The 23,430-nt window shown below is 39.1% G+C and overlaps 1 protein-coding gene across 4 annotated transcripts in view; it reads right to left on the bottom strand.

Annotated features, from left to right (window-relative positions):
- The window catches only part of LOC113533440 (ERC protein 2), a 213,545-nt gene that overhangs the window by 94,061 nt on the left and 96,054 nt on the right, over positions 1-23,430 (bottom strand). For 3 of the 4 annotated variants that reach the window (XM_053236366.1, XM_053236363.1, XM_053236364.1), the window contains 3 exons: positions 17,352-17,439; positions 10,821-10,967; positions 5,830-5,990 (listed from right to left, as the gene is read on the bottom strand). In XM_053236366.1, the coding sequence (XP_053092341.1) occupies positions 5,830-5,990; positions 10,821-10,967; positions 17,352-17,439 (396 nt within the window). The remainder of the gene's footprint in view (positions 1-5,829; positions 5,991-10,820; positions 10,968-17,351; positions 17,440-23,430) is intronic. The other variant, XM_053236365.1, reaches the window with a different exon arrangement.

Genomic DNA, 23,430 nt, shown 5'->3' with positions numbered 1-23,430 from the left:
CAACCCCTGCAGAATATACGTGCCACAAAGAGAGAAGGTTATGTGTCTACTGACCCACTGGAAAGGTCATCATCACACAATGTTCTCTACTGCCCCTCAGAGAGACAGAGATCCTCATCTGGTCCCCTTGCAGTCTTGCATCAAACACCCCCTTGATTAATTTTGTATCCATCACTATCAAAACCCTGAGTTTGACCAAGCATCCAAAATTCTCCTCTCCTATTCAGAGTATTCAGTGATCTAGAGCAAAGCCAAGGCATGTGCACTCATCATATTGCTCCGTTTATGAATTTATGCCTTGTCTGCCACTGAAAACAAAGCTATGAAGGATGACATCAACGAATCAATGGATCCCTGAAACAGGCATAATCCCATACTTCAGCAATGGCCAGCCACTAAATCCTATGTGCCAACACTAGAATGGTAACATAACAACACCCATGGAGTTGATGACTGGTTTCACCATAGTGAGGAGGTCTGGGAGAGCAAATACAAGTGCCTAGAATAAGCAAACTAAGAAATCTGCAAATCACTGTCATTCAAACCCTCCTGTGTATGAGGCAGGTCACAGAGTGTTTCACTCTTCAAATGATTTTTTAGGTATGTCATGGGTGCAGGAAACTTATGTACCAATACATTTGCCACCTTCAAATCTTACAACTCATTAACAAAGTAAATTGCAGGAACAATCTACCCAGACAATACCATGTAGCATCTTCCTTCCATGTAGCCAAGTTCAAGGCTGGTCCCATGAATTTAAGGAACCCCCCCCACCACCACCACCACCACCACCACCACAATCCATTCAACTACCCTCGATTTCCAAGTTCAGCCAGCTTACAGCATAAAGGACATATTGGATTCCAGATGTCAGAGAGGTAGGACACAGTAACTGTTAGATTGGGAGGGAGGAGAGAAGCTGAGTTCATGATATCCCAATGTACATTAGAGTTTCACAGGAAACCACCCCAACCACCCATCACCATATCCTACAGACCTCAAAACATGCAGGGTCAGCTCCCAGGATGAGGAGGGGCTATTTTATCATGGCCAACATGACTTAAAAATGAGATAAAAAAGAGTAAGGGTAATTTAAGTAGAAAGTAATTAAGGTGAATGGGCAAAAGGTGTGTGTGATTAAATGTGGGAGAGCTTGACCGGGGATGACTGGTGGGAACCAGGGAAGTGGGTTTGACTGCTGATGGGGGGGATTCTGGGAATTGGAGTTCCCAGAGGACAGGACATAAACAATTTAAATGATTTACTAGTATGAAATGTTAACTAAGTATAAAATGTTAATATAGTATGCAATAATACATCAGTATTAGGTCTATTAGAAGTGTCAGTATGAGCCCCATAAAGTTTACAAGTTTTGCAGGGAGCCTAGCAATATGAAGTATGTGTGTCTGTGTCTATGTTTGTCTAAGGGAGAGAGAAGTTTGATGAGATTTAAAGAAAGATTACGGGAAGCTTGGCAATGCAGAACTGCTTACTACAAAGTCAGAGCTACTGCAGAAATATTTCACATTTCAGAAGGCATTAGAGAAGACTGACTCTGTGCCAGGATTTTTGGGTTTCTTGAATGTGTGTGTATGTGTGTGTGTATACCTTTTGCACAACATGGCATTTGTGTTAAATGAATAGTGCACGTTTAAAAAGTTTTTACAAATCTGCTACCTTAACATTGTGATGAAGTATGATACATGCTCAAATACTGTAATTGAACAAAAATGCCAGGCTACATACACACAGACCCCCACACACAGACACACAGATAACATGGCTCAACTGCTCTCCCCTTGAGAGTCATGTGACCTGTTGGCGGTCTTTTCCTGCTGTAATTCTCCCAGACTTCTTTACTTTCAGCTAAAAGGGCTGTAAGGCCAAAACTGCTTTTGGGATCGAAGCACTCACTCAAATTAGTGTCTCAATCCTCAGAAAATCTATCCAAATACCACAACCTTAAACACTGTCGTACTGTTCAAGGAATATGAGAGAGAGAGAGAGTGAGAGAGCAAGAGAGAGAGAGAGAGAGAAAGAAATCAGGAGAGAGGGCACAGTTGGAGACAAGGGCGCCCTTGGCTTTGCCATCTGAATCCACTTACATGTAAATTGGTTGTCTATCTGAATTAAGGGGAGCTTTGTGAGGGCAGCTCCCCTAGCCTGTCACTCACAGGAGAGCATGCTCTTTCTCCTTCACTCACTCTCTCTGTAAGGTTAGCATAATTACTCACGTATTCAAATACAGAGAAAGAAGAATGCGAGAAAAGAGGATGAAAAAAGAGATCACCATGCTACATATAAATGACAGGAATTCTTTTGGAGATCTATGAATACACCAGGATAAATATATATCATTTAAAACTCCTACAGAGGTTAATCTTCTCTGGACCATTATTTCAGTGATTAGGAGCAGTATAAAAAAACAGTTACTATCAATTACTAACCCTAATTAATTTGTCTACCTGCATGTTTTTGGGGGAAACCAGAGAACCCAGAGGAGACCCACACGAACACTGCGAGAACATGTGAAACTTCACACAGCTCCACCCAAAGCTCAGGATCAAACTCTAGATCTTGGAGCTGTGAGTTGGCAATGCTACCCACTGTGCAACTGTGCCACCCATCAGTTAATATGATTATTCAATATGATTATGTGGTATGTGTAGCCAGAAAGAGACATGAAAGATCACCTCAGAGGTAAACTTATCACATGGGCACACAACTCCCTAGCAACTCGGCAAAAAAGGCACACATAAAACCCACTAGCTTCTAGTTCAGTGTAAGAACTGGTGTCCCAACATGCTTTCTGACATACAGTACATAAGTTCATCTCCTCTTGCACTTCCTGTGCTCAAGCTAAAGTTCCCAGAACCTTACCCGCTGGTAAGCTGGTCCCATTGCCCATGCCACAGCAGCCATGGTCTCACCTCACCATTGATTTCATCCAGATCTTCTCATGTTCCAGAGTAACACAGTCATCATGGTCATTACTGATTGTTTCTCCAAGTCCCTACACCTTGTCCCTCTCCCTGGCCTTCCATTCACCTCTGAGCTCCTCTTTAATCATGTGTTCAGGTATTTGGCATTCCAGAGGACAATAGGGGCACTCCATTCACATCTCATGTATGTGGAAGCTTCATGGAAAACCTGGGAGTCTCAGTCTGACTTCTGGTTATCACGCCCAAACTAATGGCCAGTTGGAGAGGACAAAACAAGAAACCAGCCACTTCTTGAGGACATTCTGCACCAAAAACCAGGAAGGCTGGGCCAGGTTCCTACCCTGGGCCTGGGTCACTACAACTCCCAGATGGTGTTGCGCCTTACAAACATGGCCACTGCAAAATACATTTCCCAATCTGCTTTGTAACTTACAGAAATGGCCACCATGGAGTAACAACACCCAACACACATGAGCTCTGTGACATTCACAGTCACCATCATATTGATCATGCACACCTGGACGTAATTAGACACACACTCCAAACACACCATAGGCATGAAGTATTGCTCAGAGTTGAGTTTTCTCCTGACATATCAAGCCTTGCTATTGTGCTTGTTTATCTGGTGCTTGAATCTCATTTTGTTTCCTGGTTCTCAATGTTTGCTCTGGTCTGTCCTAGTCTGGTTGCTCATCGCCTGACCTTTGCCTCTGTTTTTGACTACATCTGTGAAAAGTGTTTTGGATTTGTTTGCCAGTAAAAATAAAGCAATAAATGCATCTGCAGCTGTCTCTGCTGCCTGACAGATAGCTGGTTCTGTGAACTGAAAATTTGAACTAGCATTGGCAATGTTATCATTATTCATCAATTGATTTAGTTTCCATTAAAATATTAATTTAAAAAAATTTTTTCCTGAAATATTAAGTTGTATTTTTAATGAGTGCATTGGTCAATTAATGAGTATTCAGACTTGATAACTGGTAAAGCATCATTTTTGTCACAGTATCGTATTAGAATTAAACATTATGATACTAAAGCTGGTACTGGTATCAAAGTCAAAATTGTGGTATTGTAACAAGCCTCTATTACGGTAGGAGTTTAGTGTAGGGATGAGTGTTGTTGCAATTCTACTCCGCCACACTGCCACCTTACAGACCCAGGCTAGCTAAACGACTAACTATTCATCTTCTGTTCCTCTGTTTCATTTCTAATGTACATGTTCTAATATACTAATACTGGGAAGGGCCTTCCTTTGCAAGATGTTGGAAACATTCCTTTGAGATTCTGGTCCATGTTGACATGGCTGCATCACACAATTCCTGCAGATTTTTCAGGTGCACATCTCCCATTCTACAACATCCCAAAGGTGTTCTATTGGATTCAGATCCAGTGACTGGGAAGGCCACTGAAGAACACTGAACTCATTGTCATGTTCATGAAACCAATTTGAGATGACCTTTGCTATGTGACATAGGCGTTATCATGCCGGAAGTAGCCATTAGAAGATGGGTTAAGTGTTGCCATGAAGGGATGCATATGGGTCCATGGATTCATCAGACCAGGCTACATTTTTCCAGCCTTCACCTGTCCAGTTTTGGTGAGCCTGTGCCCACTGCAGCCTCAGCTTTCTGTTCTTGGCTGACAGAAGTGGAACCCGACATGGTCTTCAACTTTATTTAACTGCAGAAAAACCATAGTGCAAGTAGGAGGGTGTATGAGCAGATATTTGCTGTTGACAGCTTCCTAACATACTTGATAAATGTGCAGTGTGTTTTCACTTTTTTATCCAGAACAGAGAAAAAAACACAGTTGTAAATCTCACAATGCAGCAGCCCATTCATAATATCAAACAAGCCAGACAGAAACCACTCTCAGACTGAGAGGAAGTATAAAAAGCTAAAAAACATCCACAGTGTCTACTCAAAGCTTTCACATCACTTCTGTGCCACTACTGATGTGACACACTCTCCCCAGTATACACCATTATGGTATACATCTTTACACCAAGATGCTGTTCAAAATTCTCAACAGAATTCTCAAATCTGTTTGGTCAGAAGGTGTTGATTGAATTTTCCATAACAGCACAGCTCTGAGAATAATTCCAACTGGAACTCAAATTTGAATAAGTTTCACCTCATTCACTGGTACCTGACTTTTGGACCTGAGAGTGTCCAGTGTATGTTGGACACTCTACATAATCTAAGGCTAATAATAAAGCGGATTAAAAACTGATTAAACAGTTTGTTAATTAGAAAATAAAAAATGTATAATCGCTGATATGACACGTTAAATAGTCTCGGGTGTCACATGGTTGTAACGGTCAGTACCTTTTCCACCACAAGGTAAGTCTTCAGGTACAAGGACTTTTCATTTTGCGATTTCCCAGGAAGAAGACAAGCTGCTTTTTTTGGCTTATTAACTTCAAGAGAGTGATAAACGACAGACTGGTGAAGGAACGACTGTTCATAACAGCTATAAGGTAAGTGAAAACAGGAAATAACTAGTCTTTTGGACATTCCACAACATTAATTGTAAATATAAATGGTTAAAAAAGATGTTGTACCATTCATTAATAAATGAAAAAATGTAATCATTGACAAATTGCTGTAGTATAAGAAGAATAAAACACTTCAAGCCATCCTGTTATTGGAAAATAATCTACTTCGGCAAGGTAACAGCATCACACCACCCTAGTGTGGATTATTTTCCTATCACAGCACTCCCATGCAAAAGTATTCCACTTATTATTCCTTACGTATCATGCATATGCAGCACTGATGTTAATTTTAGTCTATTATTTAAGTGCATTGCTGAATACTGTGCATATATATATATATATATATATATATATATATATATATATATATATATATATATATTTACTCACTTCATTTCTAGAATTTCCTCCAGTTGTTTTCGACGCTCTTGTCTCATGCTGCTCAGGTGACTTTCTCTCTCAGCAAGAGAATTTTGCGTGGAGGACAGCTGCTGCTTAGTCATATCCAGCTCCTGTCTTGTCTTCTCCAGAGCAGCCATCAGTTCTTCTAGCTGGAACAAAACATGAATGAAACACACACACACACACACACACACATGAAGCAAACACACAAATACTGTATTCTTTGTATTCCTAGAATATACAGTATAACCGTTGCTTCTGCCAATGTAGTTTATGCTAACTACCAGAACTGCATTATCAAATTGCACATAAGATAATTTAGTTTGTAATGCAGCTTATTAGACAAACAGTGATATCTTGAAGCTGAGTAAATCATTGATTAGCCAGTGTTGTACTGTAAGACTAAGAAATAGTGATTTTTTTTTTTCGTCAAATGTACTACAATGTAACATAGATACAAGACAACTTCAAAATGAAAAATAAAAAAAAGACTAATATAATGATAGTTGCATGAGAAGATGGCATTCGTAGAAATAAACATCTAATTGAAGTTTAGTATACTGCCAATTCATTGTAGCATGAATAGGCCTAGTGGTAATTATCACATTAATCATAGTAAATTCAGTTTATTTTAACAATACAGCTTCCACCCTTATTATTCGTCTCCTTATAAACTAGCTCGTGATCCAGCACATCTTGAAGCTGATATCACGCAAGAAAATGTGCTTACATCCAAGGGTAGAATTTTGCAATACTGAGATATGCCTCTGTTTTCCAGCAAACTACACCCTGCATGTGCAGCTGTCATGTAACTGTCTTAAGTCTGTAGTTACGTCTGAGGTCTGAACACTAGTGTGTGCAATTTCAGTATTAAAGCCTCACTACATGCCCTTAACTCAGTTCTGAATACAGCCCATAGTTATACAGATTCTGTGGGATCAGTGTTACAGTGATCACAATTCATTAAACCAGGCAGTTATTTTTTCTTCCTCTTTTTCAATTCAATTCAATTTTATTCATACAGTGCTGTTAACAATGGATATTGTCACAAAGCAGATTAAATTTATATCCATTTTGCACAAGTGCATATGGACTTACTAGAGCCATAGTATGCGGATTGGGTGGTGTATGTAAAAGGTCACGGGCCTCATTTTCTTCAAGGTGGCAAATTATTTCCAGGATAAGATGATGTATACATAAGTCACATATGTACAAACTCAATATGGAAATAGGGCACAAATAATAAATGATAAATAAAAGTATGTGTGGGTGTGAGAGGAAATATTCACGTTCTAGATTACAGCCTACGATTATAATAAATGTGTGAAATATGTATAGGTTTGCACCTACAGACACAGATTATAGCAGGCTCTGCTCAGGGCATTCTTGTTGTGTCACTCTCAACCTGTTCCTCATTGTAAATTAAGCCTTATTATTCAGCTTTTCATTGTAAAGGGTATGACAGTAACTACGATAATGAATTATATAGTAACTGTAGTGAAGCTAACAGGAAATATATGTAGGTACAAGAGTGAGCTGGACCTGTCAATGGGTCCTGTTGGTTTGAGGTGTTAAGATTTAAGTACGAAACAACAAATAATTGTGTCGAAGGCCCTGTGTGTTGAGACCAAAGGTTAAATGCATGTTGTGTAAAGTAGGGCTTACATGCACCTGGTTTTTTGCAAACTTGTACAGCTGATATCTAAATGGCAACAACAGAGATTAAAGCATGTACATGTGACCCTTAGTATGATAAGCACATCCCATTAACCTCTGTGTATATATATATATATATATATAAATCACAGAAAGTACGCTCTGGTTCACACACACACACACACACACACACCACCCTCCTCCCCATACACATATCAGCTGCTTTACCAGTACATCATTAATAATGAATACAATGTGCTTTAGTTAAATGAGTGGCTTTGGGGATGTAAGATGCTAAGCCTCTTAGCGCGTTTAGCCTGTGTGCGTGCTAATGGGGCTCAGATTTAAAACATTTTTCTCTCAGTGGCCGGTTCTAATCCGTCACCCACTCCCAAGTACCCCATTGGCTAAGGCCAGCCTTGCCAAAACTCCCCCGTCTAACTGCATTGCCATTCCTTGTTATGCAGCTCTGGTTCAAACGCTTTGTACCTCCAGGTCTCAGAGGTGGGGATTAAATGCCTTGCAATCTTCCTTTCCCATTAAAAACCCTCTATTTTTAATTTGAACCATTTTAATCTGATGTATGCACACGTGTACACGGCATTCGAAAAAAGAGAGGTAACAAGGAAGGAAAAGAAAAAGTGTGGTACAGTCAGTTCTTGGTAGATTAGTCAGGTGCCATTGGTCTTTAGGCTATTTAAAAAAAATCATCTTTTTTTAAAATGAACTTTTTTAGATATTGGAAGAGGTGGCTCTCCTTTATGGGCTTGTCAGATAATTATATTTTACATTGTTCTTCTTTGAAAAAAAAGCAGAATTTTGAGTAAGACTAACAGGTTCCCATGGCTTCAGGTCAACTACAGATGGCTTTAGCAGGATGGCTGTCTCAAAAGAAATAACAGGCTAAACCTAACCTCTCTGTATCAAACCAACCTTATTCTCTCCATAATGAATAGTATCCATTGCTTTCTTTTCCCTGCTTGTCCTTTTCTAAATCTGATTTGAACATACTTTTCCCCTTAAAGTCTTTTACTTTATTGATCTTGTAAATTATAGTGCCTTTTATTTTAGTTTCAGAATGGTTTGAATGTAAACAAGGTAAAGGATTTATGCAGCAAGTTGGTGAGGATAAACTTTGAAACAGTCTATTTGACAGAAGCTCTCTGCCCAACATAAGCTTAAACCAGACTGGAAAAACATTACAGAGTTATGATTGGCCAGTGGCTCCAAACTGTGCACTTGCTTTCTTATTTTGCCCTTTTTAGATTTCATGTGCAGGAATGAGCAGCTGGGATGTATGGGTGCTCCAATTACTTCCTCCTTCTACTCACTCTCTCTCTCCCTCCCTGTATCTTTTATCACTCCCATATTTTCCCACACACATATTTGCAGTCACAGAATAGGAAAAAAAAAAAGATTTATCTATAATTATGAGAACTTGAACAATTTTACTGTGGTTAATTAGTATGTGCATTTAATAATGCAGCTATACGGCCCTTTCATTGCTAGCTGTGCGATGCATGCTTATGCGTGTCTGTTTACGAGGCTGAAAGTGAGGTTACTCCAGTTCATTGGCATGTATTTTTATGAGTGGAAAGAGTGGAGAAGACAGGAAACTTGATTCATCTGAAATGACCAGCACTCATTTTAAGGTTAAGCACACAGTGCAGACTTTGCCACTGTACTCTCAGCTCATCCGGAAGTTCTTTGGCGCTGAAAGAAAGAAAGAAAGCGGGCAGTCAATGGAACAAATGCATTCAATGGCATAATGCAGAGGAGGACACATGCATACAGTCCAAAAGCTTAATTCTTCTAATACATAAACCTGAAAAGAAAGAAAAAGAAATGCCACCCAGTTGTAGCTAAAGAGTGCACTGAATGCATGCAACTGCATCTGTTTAGAGGGAGAGAATGAGAGACAGGCTCAGCTGAAACAGAGTAAAAGAAACGAGTTACTGGTATGGGAGAGGTCAGTGAAAGCAGGCCTGATAAGAAGTTTTCACAATATCCAAGAATTCTACATTTTTTGGCTGGTTTCAAATACATGCAGATGCACTTACTTTCCCCTTAAAACCTCAAGAACTAGTCTGTTGTTCCAGACTTAATTTAGTTATTTTCAGTGTAGTGATTGTGAATACTTACCTATTTGTTTCATTGTAGCTGCTGATAATTCATAATAATTACTGAATAATATGCTTTAAGATAAATAACTGAATAATAAACTTGAACTTTAAGGGGTTAACGTGATCTGGAATCAATGTTTATCTAATTCTGGTTGCTTGATGTTTGTCAAAATAGTGTATGGATAGCATTGTACAGAGTCGTAAAAGTGCTGCGAAAGAGAAAGCAGTATTATTCTGTTATAAAGTGATTCTGGATTCAACCACTTAACAAGGAACTTTACACCATTTCATGAATGCAATTATCCAATCACTGAATCATGTGGCAATGCATAAAATCATGCAGATACAGGTCAAGAGCTTCAGTTACTGTTCACATCGAACATTAGAACATTAGAATGTGATCACAGTGACTTTCACAGTGGAGTGGTTGTTGATACCAGACAGGCTGGTTTGAGTATTTGCTGATCTCCTGGGATTTTCATGCACAGCAGTCTCTAGAGTTTACGCAGAATGGTGCGAAAAGCAAAAACGTCCACTGAGAAGCAGTAATGCGGGCAGATAAGATAGCTCAGAGTGTAAAGCCAGACTGGTTCAAGCTGATAGGGAGTCTACAGCAACTCAAAAAAGCACTCTTTCAACTGTAGTGAGCAGAAAAGAATCTCAGAATGCACAACACTTCAAGCCTTGAAGTGGATGGGCTACAACAGCAGAAGACCACATCAGGTTGTACTCCTGTCAGCCAAGAACAGGAATCTGAGGCTACTAGTGGGGACAGACTCACAAACACCGGACAGTTGAAGACTGGAAAAAACATCACCTGTATCTTTATGATTTGATGCATTGCACTGCTGCGACATGATTGGCTGATTGGCTAATTGCATGACTAAACGGGTGCCCTGGTGTTCCTAATAAAGTGGTCAGTGTGTGTGTGTGTGTGTGTGTTATATTGCTTTCTTCCTAGAACTCTAAGTTGGGACCATAATCCACTGTACATTAAAGCCTTCTGACTGTAACTGACATTTATGTGGAGTAACTGCCTGCTTATCTATACATTACCAAGACACTTTCTTAGATACTGTATGTTAGTTCATGATCATTTGGGATCTGTGCTAATCCAAAATGAAGCCTTTGTCCACCTCCTAAAGCTTCTGCCTTTCTATACACTGCCCTACTGAACAGTGCTGCTACATGTGTGTGTACCTGTCTCTGTGCTAGAGCGTGTGCTTGCTCCTCCTGAACCCACACAGCCTCTCTAAGAGTAGAGGTGTTCATGCTTTCTCGCAGAGCTTTCTCCAGCTCTTTGATTTTCTCAGCCGTCTCTTGCACTGAATCTTGGGTAATACGAGCCTGGGTGAAAAAAGTGGAACATGGCAAAACATTCATCACGAACCAAATCCAAATTCATTCTGGGAACGCTTTGCTTTTGAGATACATGACAGGAAATGCAACAATAACGCAACACATTTTATTGTCATTACAGTGTAACTACATATTTACTAACATGTAATAACACAAATCATTAGGCATCACGGAAAGGCAACGGAAGCATGCTTTGCTCGCTGAGAAAAGAGAATAAAGTCAAGCTCATAAAATATGATGTTCCCTTATAAATTTGCAGCGTTAGATGGGATGAAAGAGCAAAGAAGATGGAAAGAGGTAATAAATCATTTAACCAAGAAATAAAGTGAGCTGGATCAACTCTGTGGATAAATTATTATGAAAATGAGTAACATCCACTGTGCTTTGGGACGAAAAGAGAAGTAATGTATCACAACCATAGACATGAACTTGAGAAGCATGAAAAAGGCAAAACTGACTATTATGTAAACTCACAGTCTAACTGTCTATGTCAGATTCTCTGTGAGACATAAGACATGAGGATTTGGTTTGTTTTTAAACCAACTTAACTGTTAATTCTCCACTTAAATTATCTAATATAAAAAGGAATTCCATGCAATGCTGCAATCTGAAATACACTTCTTATTAACTGTATTATTTGTATGGGTCAGCTGTGGTTGAAAAGTGTTTATCTACCTATATTTGATTCTATCATGATTGTTAATATTTTTAATGATGTACTCATGTGCTACGACCGAGGTGCAGTGACTCGTGGATACTGCTTTTTCTAAATAATGTGTACTGTTGCATGCAGAATTGGATAACGTGAGAGTGCTTTTTCACATTTTGTGTGTGCTATTTCTTCACAATAGCGTGTGTGCTCTTTCTTCACAATAGCTATGGGAAAAGGACTATTAAGGGCAACTATGGCTTTAATAGTGCTTTTCAATTGGGTTGCTTTGTCATGCAGATCTGGTAACCCTGGGCATAACACATATGTTTGTCACAAAATCAATTTCCTGACATCTAACAAAGAAATTCGACACATTAAACAAGATTTAAAAAAAAAAAAAAACTACAATTAATACAGTTTAATTGCACACAATTAACAAAGGTTCTTTTTTTTAGTAAAAACCAATTTGTAATTAATGCCCTTCAAACTGTTTAGTTGTACTGACATACGATTTTTTTTTTTATTTAATAAGAACTTAATTTATTGATATATTATCTTCATTCCTGAACTTGCATTATCTCTTTATTCCTGACCTTTTTGGCAGTTCCACTTCACAGCAGCTTTTAAACTGCAATCTATACCTCACACAGAGTGTGTTTAAGTATTTATGCGGAAAGTGTGCCATCATTTGTTCTCCTGTTGCTGTTTTAGAACAGTCAGCAATGTAGAAGTTGTGCCTGTATATCTCTTGATTGTCTTCTGTCGTCCTCCGTAGTAAGACGATGATGTAAGTTGGTGACAATGCAGCAACAAACTGATGAACTTTTACCATAGGGATCTGTGGCTGTCTACATGATCAAGATGAACTATATTTAGATCTAAAATTCTTTTTGTATATCAGCTACCAATAATAAATGTGTTGTGGCTGGTGCCTGTTTTAACTGTGTTAAGGAACACAGTATGAAATGACAAATTCCTCTCTGCTTGTGGTATACTCTATGGTCTGCTATGTACCAAACTTGTTTCTTGTGGAGGCTTATAACATGCAATGTTGCAACTTGAGGCGTATGCTAATAGAAACAATATTGTGTGGCATCACATGATCTGGATGTTTTACATGTTAGCTTAACCTTGTAGTGACTGTTGTAACAAATTTGCTTTTAATGCTTCTTGGATCAGCTGTCTGAGATTTGCAGGAATGGCTCATGACTGCTTTGTTCCCACTGCTGATTCTTCAAGACTGCCAAACAGTGTCCTAAAAGTGATTTTTGTTTACTGCATCAGAAAGATACGTTTAAACCTTGCTCTCTGGGTACCTTGCTCTGAAGTGATAATAATTTTGATATTAATTTATCAGTATGCTTCTACAGCAGCTTGTCCTGCCTCACCATAACATTTGCGTGTGTATGCCAGAATCTTTGCTCACCATCATCTCATTCAGTTTCCTCATTCTGACACTATGTTCAAACAATGTGCTCTGATGAAGAGTTTTGGGTGCATTTTCTACAACATGCTTCTTCTGTGCCCAATGCATGTATGAATAGTTCTTATATTTAACAATGTAATGAAACACTGAATCATGTACAATCAGTTTGCTTCAAATTCCATTTGAGTGGAAGAGACAGCAAAGACATAGAAGAAGAGTGGGTACATCTGACATACTAGATCCTACTGAAAATGAAACATTACTGGCAGGTAACATTAATTGTGCTGCATATCTTCTTTTTCTTGAATTATTGTCAAGAGTCAAGGATTTTACTTTGAGTTTCAGTGGAATTCTTTAAAGGGTTCCAGACTTAACAACGATACAAAACTGTAGCGTTAACTGTAGTGTTTGTGTTTGTGTATGTTACTTGTGTGCAATTCATTATGTCACTTCTAATTATTTCCTCAGTGATCTAATGATGAACTATGACACTACAGTGCAGTGACTAGCATATGCTCTACAATTTCATTAACAGCAAATTAACAGTGTATTCTCAAAGCCCCCAATGATGCACACAGACACAGACACAAATTTGACCTTACTAACCATTTGCAAAATGTAGGATTCATTTCTGCACCATTATACTCTTATACACCACAAAGCATGCCTTTCACATGCAGACATGCATACTCACACGCACTCCATGGTAAAATGCCCAAAAGTGCAACCAAAACAAAAACAGAACTGGAGCACTAGGCTGAGTCCCTGGCGTGGGAGTGACACAGTCAGGTTGTGTGCATCATAGGCCTGGTGCATTGATTGGACTTGACAGCTCGGCTGTAACCTAATGCAGCTGGATCAAAAGAGCAAACAGTAATGCTGGGCTGATGTAGGAGGGGGCAAAAACCGGAGCCCTTTTGCTAACGCCAAACACAACCTTGGTGCCTACACCGGTTCAATATGTTCCCTTCACACTCAGAAGAGGAAGGCAGAGATAATTGTGGCTGGGAAGGTTAGGTGGGGGTGGCGTTCAGCACCTTCGTCCCTACAGACCTCAGTAATTATGTAATCTGACGATTAGAGTCTAATCGGAGAGAACGTAATCAGTTAAATAAACTGGCAGAGAGTGAGAAAATGCTGGTTTTCCTCTAAATATCCAAGGAGATTTTACAGACCTGCTTTTGACACTGAAGAAGCAATGAAAGGGGGTCCAAGCACCCTCAATTCTGTCACTGTCATTCTTTCAATTTTTTCCTCCAGTTTGAAATTGATGCCATGGATTCCGCTGTCCACACAGGAAGGCATTCGTCAGGTTGCCTTAATTGTCTTGAGGAAGGATTTGCTTTGTATTCCATCACTGTCCAATGAAAAACATGTATGAAATATTCCCAAAAGTATGTGGATCACACCCTTGTGCTTGTTGAACATCCCATTCCAGATTTAGTCCCCCTTTGCTGTTATAATAATTTCCACTCTTCTGGGAAGGCTGTCCACTAGATTTTGGAGCGTGGCTGTGGGGTTTGTGTTCATTGAGCCACAAGAGCATTAATGAGGTCAAGCACTGGTGTTGGGCGAGGAAGCCGGCCACACACTCAGCATTCCAGTTCATCGCAAAGGTGTTCAGTGAGGTTGAGATTAGGGCTCTGTGCAGGCCACTCAAGGTCTTCCAATCGAACCTTGGCAAAACATGTCTTTATGGACCTCACTTTTGTGCACAGGGGTATTGTCATGCTGGAACAGGTTTGGGCCCCTTAGTTAAAGTGAAGGGAAATCTTAATGCTACAGCATACACAGATGTCCTATACAATTGTGTACTTCAAACTTCTGTTGCAACAGTTTGGGGGAAGACCTACATATGGGTGTGTTGGTCAGGTGTTCACATACTTTTGGCCATATAGTATGTCCGCTTTTCACACTTTTCTCTATATATGGAATATTTATTTAGTACGCCTAACACCTACCAGCAATATCCAGCAAAACTACATATCTTCCCTCCCCTCCATGTTCTGCGAGCAAAAATCAAAACTGTTCATAGTTACCTGCCAAATGAGTGGCTTTCTATTCTTGATATTTTCATAAATGGAGTCTTTATATAGATTATTAAAATGATTGAACTTGATTTGTGGACTGACTGATTTATCTGACTTATGTTAATGTAAACATATTATCTAAAATGTAAAAATGATTTGTATTTTTATCGGCTGTTTGAATAGTAATTTGAATAATTTCCCCCAGTGTGCTTCAACAGCCTGGACACAAAGCAAGAAAAACTCTGTGTTTGGCAATTAATAGTCTTGCACAGTTTCCTTACACAGCTCAGGTTTCTTTGCATGACTCTCGAGTTATCAGAGATGTTAATCTTGAATGCATGGTGCAATTCCATTATTTGTTCACTGTGTACAGCTGGCTGCGGCTATGCACTTCTGACTGTAGACAAAATTAAATGCTTTTAAATTAAATTAAATTAAATCCAGGTAAGCATGTATTGTCACAGTTAATGCCCTAACTGTATCTGGCACAATTGATAGTGAAAAATTGGTGCACAGGAGGACCAGGGAAAACTCACAGCTAAATGTATTAAGGTGCTGCAAAAATAAATTCTCCAATGACAACATGGTAGCACAAGTGCATTAATATCAACCTGTGATTTGCATTACAGCCAGCACTAATGTCAAAACACCTTCGGTCACATAGCTAAGTCACAGGGACTTGGTTGGAGCCAGGTATGGTTCCAAGAAAAAAGATATAATTATTGATTTGATGAAGCTTTCTGTAAGGAGATGTTTATTTGACATTTATGGAAGGATTCCTCAGTGTCAGTTCTTTGCAACAGAGTTAAGGCTGTTCCTTTAAGTTTAAAAAGAACATGGGAAAGTCTTCAGGATGGAGAACTTTGACTATTATGTAAATGAATAGATTTTTATAAAGATTTGTTTTGTGAATGTTCCACAACATTAAACATAACTAAAAGTATGATGTGTCATTCTTTAAAAAATGCTAAATTATGAACGATATTATTTACAACAATGACAACATTATTATTATTATTATTATTATTATTATTATTATTATTATTATAATAAATAATCCAGCCTGCCTCCCACCACCCTGTCATTGATAGTTTTTCTCTCACAGCATGACTCTATGTACTACTCCTTACTTAACTCATAGGTACGTGATTTACAGTTAAACCAAAACAGTTCAGCAGTACCAATTTTAAAAGACGTGGATGAGACATGCTGGTTTTGATCAAATGCAGCAAAACTGGTCTCTGCTAATGTCAAAACGTAGCAGCTGTGTTTTAGGAAAATAGAGAGATACTTGTGAATTGCTCATGGCTCATGGCTCACTGGAATCCATTATGAGAAAACTGTGTATGCCTACATAAGTACATTTTAAATATGAAAATGTACGCTGATGACCTTAGAAAAATCTTTTCCTATTTCTAATCTGAAATTGTCTAAATTCTGCTATCTCAGATCTATTTTGTATGATACTCTATGAAAAAGAATACTCTCTGAGAAAGTGGAGTTTTATTTATTTATTTATTTATTTATTTAACAACAACGATACTCATCTTTTGGCCACATCATGCTCCTTTTGCAATCTCTCTATAGACAATGAATGCTGAGTAATCTGATCCTAAGCATTTTTATTTTCAAGGTATTAGCCTACTTTAGGAAGGCAATTTAATACTGTTCATTTCCTGCTGGTATGTGGAATTGCTGTAGTATTTGTTAAAATGTTTAGTGTGTGTGTGTGTGTGAGACTATGTGTGAGACTGTGTACACGGAAACACACACTAAGTAAGGGTGAAGGCGTCCAATAAAGCTTCCATTAAGATTTGTGGAATTAGAAGTATCCTTTTTTATATGATCAGTAAACACATGCACTATGTCACGCTACAAACAAGTGTAATGCTGTGAAGACCCAATGATGCCATTAGAATGACTGACACATACTAATGATATGCTTACAGTTCCTTAAAATGCATTTTCTAATTTTATTTAAAGAGATAACTCCTCTCTCTCTCCCTCTGTCTGTGTATTCCCAGGGTAGCCATTTTGTAGTTTGTGTGGAGTTCATTTCTGTCTTACTAAATCATTCTCTTTCACTCAGACTGAGCCAGCAAAGATGGCTAGGAGCCTACCATATGTGCACTCAGAGAAAACACACACACACACACAAAGTAAAAGCATTAAGAAAAAAGACAAATAGAGACAAGGAACTGTGTGTGTGTGTGTGTGTGTGTGTGTGTGTGTGAGACAGACAGGGAAAAAGTGTCTCTTCTCACCTCTGGTGCTGCATCAGGGGGTCTTGTTTCTCCCATCTGGGTGGTTTTTACACTTGACAGGTTTTTATTACTCCGTTCCTTCACTTGCCTGCAAGACAATGTTAATGAAGACATTATGACACATTCCACAGACAGTGTGAATAGATTTTTATTATTTTTACTATAGGCAATTTTGCAAGGATGGTGATTACTGTTTTACTAATAGGCCATTGCTAAATGCATTCATACTGCACACTGGCAAACTAGGTTGTAAAATGGCAAAGAACTGTCAGTAGATCCTGTCAGTCCATCTCACCACTTTGACACTGATAAAGTACCCTTCAAAAGAACATCCGTAAACAATCTTTCAACCAATGGCTGATATATTTACATAATTTCCTCAATATGTAGTGACTGTGTTGTTTACACTACTTCAATATTCTCTAACATCCTACATGTGCATGAGTATAAAGGCATATATGCTTAAAAAGCATGCATGGGTTTAATGATAGAAGATTTAAAATAGGTTGACATTTAGTGAGTTAATAATCACATTTATTTAATTTAGCTTAGCTTATTTGTCTCAGAAAATATATGTGTTTGTTTGTTTGTTGTTGATGCTGAAGGGGAGAGAAAAGAAACTAGGGATGCAATTTATCAGCTTTACTGATTTTTTTCTATTTTCCTATTTTCTTTTTTATAAAATTCTCTGTAATGGAACAGTGTCTATATACCTGTCCATGTCTGTGTGTGTGTGTGTGTGTGAGTGTGTGTAAGAAAGATCTTCGTCAGGGTCCACAATTAAAGAAAATATGATAAGCCATTATTCAGACTTAGCAAAACATTCATATCCTCACTCCTCATTTCACAGAATACTCTCTGTTTATATTGGGCTTGTGGCAGAAGAATCTTTTCCCCTTCATATTTCAGCAACAAAGAGAATAAGGGTTAAGGAATTTTGTGTTTTGGAACCAACACCACCAATTCTATCAGTATCACCAATTCTATCAGTATCACCAGATCTGTACTACTCGGCACAACTACATAATTTTTAGAAGAATAGAGAATATAGAAAAGTAAAATAGAAATATTTGTGCAGAAACACTTTTACAAAAGAGAGATGGAACCATACAGTTGTGGCCAAAAGTTTAGAGGAATGACACAAATATTAATTTTCACAAAGTCTGTTGCTTTAGTGTTTTTAGATCTTTTTGTCAGATGTTACTATGGTATACTGAAGTATAATTACTAGCACTTCATAAGTGTCAAAGGCTTTTATTGACAATTACATTAAGTTTATGCAAAGACTCAATATTTGCAGTGTTTTTCAAGACCTCTGCAATTCGCCATGGCATGCTGTCAGTCAACTTCTGGGCCACATCCTGACTGATGGCAGCCCATTCTTGCATAATCAATGCTTGGAGTTTGTCAGAATTTGTTGGTTTTTGTTTGTCCACCCGCCTCTTGAGGATTGACCACAAGTTCTCAATGGGATTAAGGTCTGGGGAGTTTCCTGACCATGGACCCAAAATTTTGATGTTTTGTTCCCCGAGCCACTTAGTTATCACATTTGCCTTATGGCAAGGTGCTCCATCATGCTGGAAAACACATTATTCGTCACCAAACTGTTCTTGGATGGTTGGGAGACGTTGCTCTCTGAGGATGTTTTTGTACGATTCTTTATTCATGGCTGTGTTCTTAGGCAAAATTGTGAGTGAGCCCACTCCTTGGCTGAGAAGCAACCCCACACATGAGTGGTCTGAGGATGCTTTACTGTTGGCATGACACAGGACTGATGGTAGCGCTCACCTTTTCTTCTCCGGACAAGCTTTTTTTCCGGATGCCCCAAACAATCGGAAAGGGGATTCATCAGAGAAAATGACTTTACCCCCAGTCCTCAGCAGTCCATTCCCTGTACCTTTTGCAGAATATCAATCTGTCCCTAATGTTTTTCCTGGAGAGAAGTGGCTTCTTTGCTGCCCTTGCTGACACCAGGCCATCCTCCAAAAGTCTTCGCCTCACTGTGCGTGCAGATGAACTCACACCTGCCTGCTGCCATTCCTGAGCAAGCTCTGCACTGGTGGTGCCCCGATCCCCGCAGCTGAATCAACTTTAGGAGACGGTCCTGGCGCTTGCTGGACTTTCTTGAACCTCTCTCCTTGAAGTTCTTGATGATCCGATAAATGGTTGATTTAGGTGCAATCTTACTGGCAGCAATATCCTTGCCTGTGAATCCCTTTTTGTGCAAAGCAATGATGACATGGTTAACAGAGGAAGAACAATGATTTCAAGCACCACCCTACTTTTAAAGCTTCCAGTCTGTTATTCTAACTCAATCAGCATGACAGAGTGATCTCCTGCCTTGTCCTCGTCAACACTGTCACCTGTATTAACGAGAGAATCACTGACACAATGTCAGCTGTCCTTTTGTGGCAGTGGAAATGTTTTTTTTTTTTTTGATTAAGTTCATTTTCATGGCAAAGATGGACTTTGCAATTAATTGCAATTCATCTGATCACTCTTCATAACATTCTGGAGTATATGCAAATTGCCATGATAAAAACTGAGGCAGCAGACTTTGTGAAAATTAATATTTGTGTTATTCTCAAAACATTTGGCCACAACTGTACAGGACATTAGATAAGAGCATTTCAGTTGTCATTTCAGGCTAATTTCAGCTGGTCATTTGCCTTTCTGACTTCATGAGTTTGAATATGGATGTAAGCACAATCCCCAACGAGAATGCAAAACTGCTTGCACATGGCATGAAAGGCAGCTATTAGCCCATGAGCCCAAAGACATGCGTTGTAGCCTGACTGGCATTTCCAAATTGTCCGTAGTGTGTGAATGGGTGTGTGAACGTGTGTGCACTTGTGCCCTGCAATGGGCTGGCACCCCGTCCAGGGTGTCTCCTGGCTTGTGCCCCTGGCATAGGCTCCAGGCTCCCCCTGCAACCCTGTGTAGGATAAGTGGTATGGAAAATGGATGGATCAATGGACCTGCTCCTTGTGGTCAAAGCTCAATAGAGATTTAAATAGGGAATTTTATGTAAAATAAAATGGTACAATTGATTCTGGAATTAGTTTTTCACATGCTTTGTGCAAGAATGAAGTTTTCCAGACAAGATTAAAGCCAATAAACCAGTTCCATTAGATAAAGAAGCCAAATCAGAAGGTCCATATAGTGTTGTCCAGGGTGACATGAACTGATGAGGTGGGAATGTGAAGGTGAAACATAAAGAAAATCCTTGGGCTCTGATGTGAATTTTGTAGATGAGGTGGCCCAGGAAGGAAAGAAGTTGGAGAGGGAAAAGTTCCAATCATTAAGCTCTTAGACGCTTCTTTACCCAGTAAGTAGGAGATGTTGTCAGATTCGTCTTGCAGTAGGAAAAAGAGGCATTCTGAAGGTTGTGATAAGAAGCTGGAAGAAGTCATAAGTAATAAATGGTTAATAGAGTTAAAGTTGCTGCAGATCATTCACTTGAGGTTGTTAAAGGAAGTGTACAGAAGGATATAGCAGCAATACAGTTCCCAATCCAAATATTCCCAGTTTGGGAATTTTCAGGATTAAAGCCAATAAACCAGTTCCATTAGATAAAGAAGCCAAATCAGAAGGTCCATATAGTGTTGTCCAGGGTGACATGAACTGATCAGGTGGGAATGCGAAGGTGAACCATAAAGAACATCCTTGGGCTCTGATGTGAATTTTGCAGATGAGATGGCCCAGGAAGGAAAGAGGTTGGAGAGGGAAAAGGTCCAATCATTAAGCTCTTAAACGCTTCTTTACCCAGTAAGGAGGAGATGTTGTCAGGTTCAGACATTGAGAAGAACAGGCTGCAACATGGAAAAGAAGACAGCAAGGCTTGAAGAGAGTCAAAGGTGAGACAGTCAAGTAACTAACAAAGGTGGGCAACATCAGCACATAGAGTGAGAACACTTACTGGGCTAGACAGGAATTTTAGCAATCAACTGGTAGTAGAAGGAAGTGGTCATTGGTTAAAATTGCAAGACTCGTCTTGCAATAGTAAAAAGAGGCATTCTGAAGGTTGTGATAAGAAGCTGGAAGAAGTCATAAGTAATAAATGGTTAACAGAGTTAAAGTTGCTGCAGATCATTCACTTGAGGTTGTTAAAGGAAGTGTACAGAAGGATATAGCAGCAATACAGTTCCCAATCCAAATATTCCCAGTTTGCGAATTTTCAGCTGTTGTAACAAAAACAGGGTAAATCAAGGCAATGGTATTCATTCCAAAAAAAAGAGAAAAAAACCCACTGAAGTGACTGGCCATGTCGAGGACTATGGCCAGATACTTGTCTATTTCCTGCTGTTTGGATAGAAAAATAGAGCAGATCTTATCCTGATAGTTTAGAAACAGGGTTGTGGTTGAGGTGAAATGGGGAGGGGGTGAGATGAATGGAAGATTTGAGATGAGGATGAAGAACTTAGGAAAAAGGGTGAGGGATCAGGATGTAGGGGTGAGATGAAAGAGAAAGGGGTAAGGCAGAGGCTGACATGTAGTACAAGAGAGGACAGTGTCAGAAGGTGAAAACCTTAGATAAGGAAAGAACTGTGAAAAAACATAGAAAGCAGACATAGATTAAGATGCAAAGATATAGCAGACCCTGATGGGCCAACATCATCAGGGGTTCTCTGAGAGTCTGAAGTGGGAGGGGAATGAAGGGGCACACCTGTATTTTACTGTCACTGGTTCTCATTTATCAATCTAAGCTGTGTGTAAATGTTTTCATGCCAAGCCAGATTTACAAAAGTTTCAGTAATGCCGACTTTCTTCATGAATGTTCTTCATTCACCTCATATGCATGTCTTTGCTGATAAATGCTAACTGAGTGGAATTTACCAAATGTATTCATTTGATTTACATTTACTGATGCCCACAAAACTCCATAAAATGACAAAAATAATGGCTATATGGCAAAAGAGTATCTCTTAAGCATAGGTTAGCTCGGCTACTGCAGGTAATATACACAATTTTCCTGATTGGAACGTCCTCTTACAGTCTTCAAAAAGTACTAATTACTGGAGTGTATAGCTGAATTTTGACTGCAGCCTCATGACACTCCTATCTTTAAGACTCATTATTTCTCTTGTTAAATAGAGAAATTAATCAAGCATATTTCTAGGGCCGTGGGGAGGTAATTTTCTGCTCTTTAAATCAGTGAACTTCCTAAACTGACACTGCACATTGCTTGGGGGAGCTGAAAAATGCTGGGTGTGTTTGTGCAGTGATAAAGTAGGTTTATTATAAATAAATATTATGAGCAAGGAGCGGGTATATTACGCCATTATCAGTGGCTTATCCAAAAAAAGAAAAGAGATAAGCGAGACGAAGAGAGAGCGAGAGTTTCAGGAGATGCTCTTTCTGACTGAAGTGGGAAACACATTTCAAGAGAACTGAAGTGGCAGCCAAGAAAAAACTACTGCAGCCAAAAACAGCTTGCCAAATCCAACAACCTTCTGAACATCCCTGTTATCCATCTCTCTGTAGTACAACCACACACACACACACACATATACATGCACACGTGCACCTCTCTGAAGGTGGCGTTGGCTACACTGCTACTTGCGGTATAAATTCATACTGCAATAGTAACGCACGTGCAAACTGTGACAGCAGGAGACCACCACATTTGACAAGACTCCATTAAGTACATCTGGTTCAAAAGATTACACAACCTGATCTGTGACATGATACACAGAATGAATGTGCTCCATGTTCAAAATGCATGGTGAACACATTATTCTTATTCTCGGTGCTGATTATTATGCAGTCTAATGCAGATAATCTAATTAAAATTTCATCGATCCTTACTCCTGATGTAGATCATCACCTTAGAGATAACTTCTGCGCCACACGACACCTTAAGGAACCATGACTTGAATAAGACGTTTATTAAGACCATTTTTTTTAAATTATGAAAATCTCTTATTTTTATTTAAATCCATTTTTAATAGAAATACACTATATGGTCAAAAGTTTGTGGACACTTATATGTGCTTTTTGAACATCCCATTCTAGTACCCCACTTTGCTGTTCTAGTAACCTCCACCCTTGTGGAAAGGCTTTCCAATATATTTTGGAG

Source organism: Pangasianodon hypophthalmus, chromosome 8, assembly GCF_027358585.1.
Source record: "Pangasianodon hypophthalmus isolate fPanHyp1 chromosome 8, fPanHyp1.pri, whole genome shotgun sequence".
In the NCBI taxonomy this organism is placed as follows: Eukaryota; Metazoa; Chordata; class Actinopteri; order Siluriformes; family Pangasiidae; genus Pangasianodon; species Pangasianodon hypophthalmus.
The sequence above is the reverse complement of the archived record's forward strand: the minus strand, read 5'-3'. Positions and strand labels throughout refer to the sequence as shown.